At 36.4% G+C, this 5,000-nt stretch overlaps 1 protein-coding gene across 9 annotated transcripts in view; it reads left to right on the top strand.

Moving 5' to 3' along the window:
- LOC106881143 (zinc finger protein rotund) overlaps nt 1-5,000 on the top strand; it is a 431,625-nt gene that overhangs the window by 76,016 nt on the left and 350,609 nt on the right. For 2 of the 9 annotated variants that reach the window (XM_052966237.1, XM_052966236.1), the window contains exon 2: nt 86-166. The exons of the other annotated variants lie outside the window; for them this stretch is intronic. In XM_052966237.1, the coding sequence (XP_052822197.1) occupies nt 153-166 (14 nt within the window). In that variant the 5' untranslated portion in view covers nt 86-152. The remainder of the gene's footprint in view (nt 1-85; nt 167-5,000) is intronic. 9 annotated transcript variants of the gene reach the window in all.

The following is a 5,000-nucleotide window of genomic DNA, read 5'->3' as shown; positions in this document are numbered from 1 at the left end:
TCTAATTTTCTCTGTTTACTATTTATATTTCTAACTGACCTTTATGTTGGCACTTTGTTTAAATTCTTATTCATCTGACCTACAGATACATTTCACTCCAAGATTCTTATAACGCCCTTCCCCCCTACAAGGTTACCTCTTGAATTTCAGAAATGATTACTCAAAGGTAAGATATTTAATTTTTCTTTACTGTCTCTCCATTCTCTTTACAATGATTTTTGCCCTCTACCACCACCACCACCACCACCACCACCACCACCAATATCACCACCGCTACCACTACCTTCACCACCACCATATACCATCAAATCTTTTCCACAATTCTTTGAACTTTAATTTACTTTCATGTCGTATATATCTTCTTATTGTTATTTACATCATTAGAGCCATTACCATTAATAATAATTTTTGTTATCTATTATTATTATTATTATTATTATTATTATTATTATTATTACCCATTATTATTATTATTATTATTATTATTATTGTTATTATTATTATTACCCATTATTATTATTATTATTTATCTATTTTTATTATTATTGTTATTATTTTTATGTTAAATATTAAGAATGGTGGAGATTGCACAATCATAGTGAGCTGGACTAGAAGCAGTTTTTTTTTTCTACACTGTTTAAAATCTGTTTTTTTTTTCTTGCATGAGTAGAATAAATTTTTGTGGAAATATATATTTTTTTACTGTTCAGTACCCTTCCTATTGCTAATCAATCAGCCATAGAACAGGAAGCGGACATTATGAACTTTTATTTTTTATTGTAATAATCTGGACTCAAATGTTCTTCGATTCCTCTCCCTTACAAAGCTGACCATATCTTTTCCAAAGTCCTATTTCTGTTATATGCAGAGATCAACTGCATATATCTAACTCCCTTTCAAAATGAATGGTTTATGTTGATTTAGCAAGTTACTGACGTTTTGTGGGAGGGGACTAGTTGATTACATCGACCCCAGTACTTCATTTATCGACCCTAAAAGGATGAAAGGCAAAGTGAGCTGGCAAAATCGTTAGCATGCTGGACAAAATGCTTAGTGGTATTTTGCCCATCGCTCCATTGTGAGTTCAAATTCCGCTGAGGTCAACTTTGCCTTTCATGCTTTCAGGGTTGATAAAAATAAGTACCAGTTGAAAGCTGGGGTCGATGTATCCCCTCCCTAAAATTGTGGCAAAATTTGAAACTATTATTATTAATATTATTATTATTATTATTATTATTATTATTATTATTATTATTATTATTAAGGCGGCTAGTTGGCAGAATCATCAGCATGCTGGATGAAATGCATAGTGGCATTTCACTCGTTGCTATGTTCTGAGTTCAAATTTAGCTGAGATTTACTTTGCCTTTCAAACTCTTGGGGTTGAGATAAGTACCAGTTGAACGCTGAGGGTCAATGTAATCAACTAGCCCCCTCAGGTGGTGAGCTGACACAATCATTAGCATGCCAGGTAAAATGCTTAGCAACATTTCATCCATCTTTATGAGTTCAAATTCGCTGAAGTCTACTTTGCCTTTCATCGTTTTGTGGTCAATAAAATAAGTACCAGTTATGCACTGGGGTCAGTGTAATTAACTTATCACCTCCCCGAAAGTTTCAGACCTTGTACCTATAGGAGAAGGATTATTATTATTATTATTATTATTATTATTATTATTATTATTATTATCATTATCATTATTATTAAAATGGCAAGCTAGCAGAACTATTAACATGCCAGGCAGAATACTTAGCAACAGTTCGTCCATTTTTATGTTCTGAGTTCATATTCCGCCAAGGTCGACTATGCCTTTCATCCTTTTTCGGGTCAATAAATGAAGTACCAGTCAAGTATTAGGGTCGATGTAATCAACTAGTCCCCTCCCCAAAAATTTCAGGCCTTGTGTCTATAACAGAAAGGATTACTATTATTATCATTTTTATTATTATTATTATTATTATAATTGTTGTTATTATTATTATTATTATTGCCATGATATTTTTCAGTGCCATACTGTGAAATGAGAGGCTTTCTCAGTGTTGATTCTTTGTGATAGTAGAAGTGGAGGTGGGGCATTTCACAATGTGAAATTAACAATGAAACAATGAACAGGAATGGTTGGGATAGCTATCTACCTATCTGTCTACCTACCTATCTATCTATCTACCTTTTCCACCTTATCCACTGGCCTGGCAGTGCTATCTGAGAGCATTGCCCATTCAAGATAAGGTCTACAGACACGGTTCAAGAAACACTGAACCAGCCTGCCTAAGATGCAGTCAGAATGATGAACCCATTCTGCATGCACTCATGCAATGTCCAAATATTCCAGACCTGTGGCCCTATGTTGAATGACTGCTGTCATGTGTGGGATGAGTCCGGTTGGCAACCGAGTCTATCATAAATATTACCCTACCACCTTCCTTTAACTGGGAAGGCAAAGCAGTTTTCATTGTACTGGTGGCTATGGTGAAAGAATGTGTATGGTGGACTCATTTGAAAGGCTTAGAGACAAATACTTTCCTCTTTGGCCAACCTCTCAACTTTTTCAAGTATCACTTGAAAAAGAAAGTGAAAGTAGAGAGGGAAGTTTTGTCTAATAAAAAGTTTAATAAAAGGTGGGTACGCATGAATGATGAACCCACTTTGAACATGGTTCTTTTCCGTAGGTTTTTCTTCCCATGGATAACCCTAGTCAGTGTTATATTTTCTTCCCCGTTTGTGAATTTCTGTTGTTAAAACGTTACCTTGTTATCTCTTTGTATACACATCCCAAAACGTTTTTGATTCCTATTGATCGGTTTTGAAAAGAAGATTTCTACATTGTATTGTCCCTTCTGTGTTTGGCCCTGCATGGTTTAATAAATCCATCTATCTATCTACCTATCTATCTATCTATCAAATTCTGACTCGTAAAAGTTTTAGGTTTTAATTATTACTCTTTTTTTTTATTATTGTATTTCCATCAGAAGAGAATCTGTATCAACACCACAATTGCATAACTTTACTTACCTGTATGTCTAAAGTGTTATTATATCTATGTTGAAAAAGAAAGAAAAAAAATCACTATTTCTATTATTGCATGTAAAATTCTACAAATGTTGGGCTTATCTTTATCTTTTGTTGGGGGGAAGGATGGACGTACTGATGTCAACTGAATTAAATGAACCTAATTACCCAAAAATTTCTGACTCAGTGCAAAGATGACGAAATCTTAATACAATGATTTGGATTATTATGATTAATAATAGAGTGCTGGTTGACTGTTTTATTACATTTATTTTTCATGCTCTTGTCTGTCACAATAAATAATCAGTAATATGGTAACGTCGGCGCCATGTAATGAAAGATACTTCTACACATTGCAGAGGGTAGAAAATATAGAAAGCATCTTTGAAATATGTATTGTTCTTACTACTGCTGCTGATGATGTTGGTCTTAATAAATAATATTTAACCTCTCGGTAACTATATTTTTCTTTGATCTCAAATTCAACGAGATGCACTGGCAAACCACTTTTCACAAGATTCATCATAAGATATTCTACAATTCTTTTTTTTTTTTTTTTTTTTCATGATGTAGGTGCAAGCATGTCTGCATAGTAAGAAGCTTGCTTCCCAACCACAAGGTTCTGGGTTCAGACTCACTGCATGACCTGTTGGGCTAATGTTTTGTACCGTATCCTTAGGCTAACCAAAGCCTTATGAGTAGATTTGGTAGACAGAAACTGAAAGGAACCCATCGTGTGAGTGTGCGTGCGTGTTTATGGATATAAATGTGCGTGTGCTTATGTATGTATGTACATGATAGCTGCAAGTTGAGAACTAACTTGGTAGACTGATGAGAGACAGAAAATGGTTGACAAACTGGAAGCAGCCAGTCATATATGCACACATACATACACACACACACACACACACACACACACATACATATACATGGTGCAATGGGTAAATTGTCACCATTTTATATTTTTAATTTCACGCATGCGCATTGTTTAATTTTATTTTGTCAACTACACAGTATAGTGGGGTCAGTTGGGCACCGTCTGTGAGAAGAACACCACCATGACATATTTCACTCTGCCAGAAATTTGGAAACAACATGCTGTACTTCTTGGCAGTTGCTCTAGAAGTTCCAATACAAACATTTCAGAGTGTTTGGGTGCCAATCTGAGGACAATGCAATCTGAGGTCATGTACCAAGAGCGATAAAAATCAAACATCCAGTCAACATCATGGTGTTTGGAGTGATCACTAGTGATGGCGACACTATGCATCCATTCATCTTCCCTACATCAAGTGCCTGGAGGAAGTAGTGCTGCACTGGCCCAAGGGAGTGGCTGCTGGAAGACCCTATGTCTGGCAACAAGATCTGCACCATGCAACACAAGCAGGAGAACCCAATGATGGCTGTCAGACAATTTCTGCAACCACATCACCCCTAACATCTGGCCATCTTTTAGTGCATGAGTAGTCCTCAGCCACACGTACCTGTACCTTAATTCCAGGACACAGTTGGTGTGACAAATCGTCTTCATTCTCATTAATATTTGTGTTCCATGTAGCTATGGGTCAAATGCTTTGATAGGATCCGATATGTCCAAGGACTGCATCATTCTCCAATACCTACTCTGGCATGATTTCTCTGCCAACCACATTACTGCATGAACTCGGTGCTTTTTTTCATCCCACCTGCACTATTAAGGTCACTATGCAGCTTGCAGTACTACAAGCTCTGTGGAGTGAAGGGTGTATCAGCTCCATGCTAGTGCATGAGGGATTGCACTATGAGATGGAGGTAACAAAGTTGTGCATTTGTATTACAGGTGCAATCCATCCAACTCCCTTTTGAAAAGTATCCCTTAGCCAAGGCATTCATACATATTTAATTCATGCATATATGTTTGTGTACCAGTCTCTCTCACTCTCTATCTCTCTCTCTCTCTCTCTCTCTCTCTCTCTCTCCCTCTATCTCTCTCTCTCCCTCTCTCTCTCTC

Source organism: Octopus bimaculoides, chromosome 3 (genome assembly GCF_001194135.2).
Source record: "Octopus bimaculoides isolate UCB-OBI-ISO-001 chromosome 3, ASM119413v2, whole genome shotgun sequence".
Lineage (NCBI taxonomy): Eukaryota > Metazoa > Mollusca > Cephalopoda > Octopoda > Octopodidae > Octopus > Octopus bimaculoides.
This window is presented reverse-complemented; position numbering and strand designations above follow the sequence as displayed.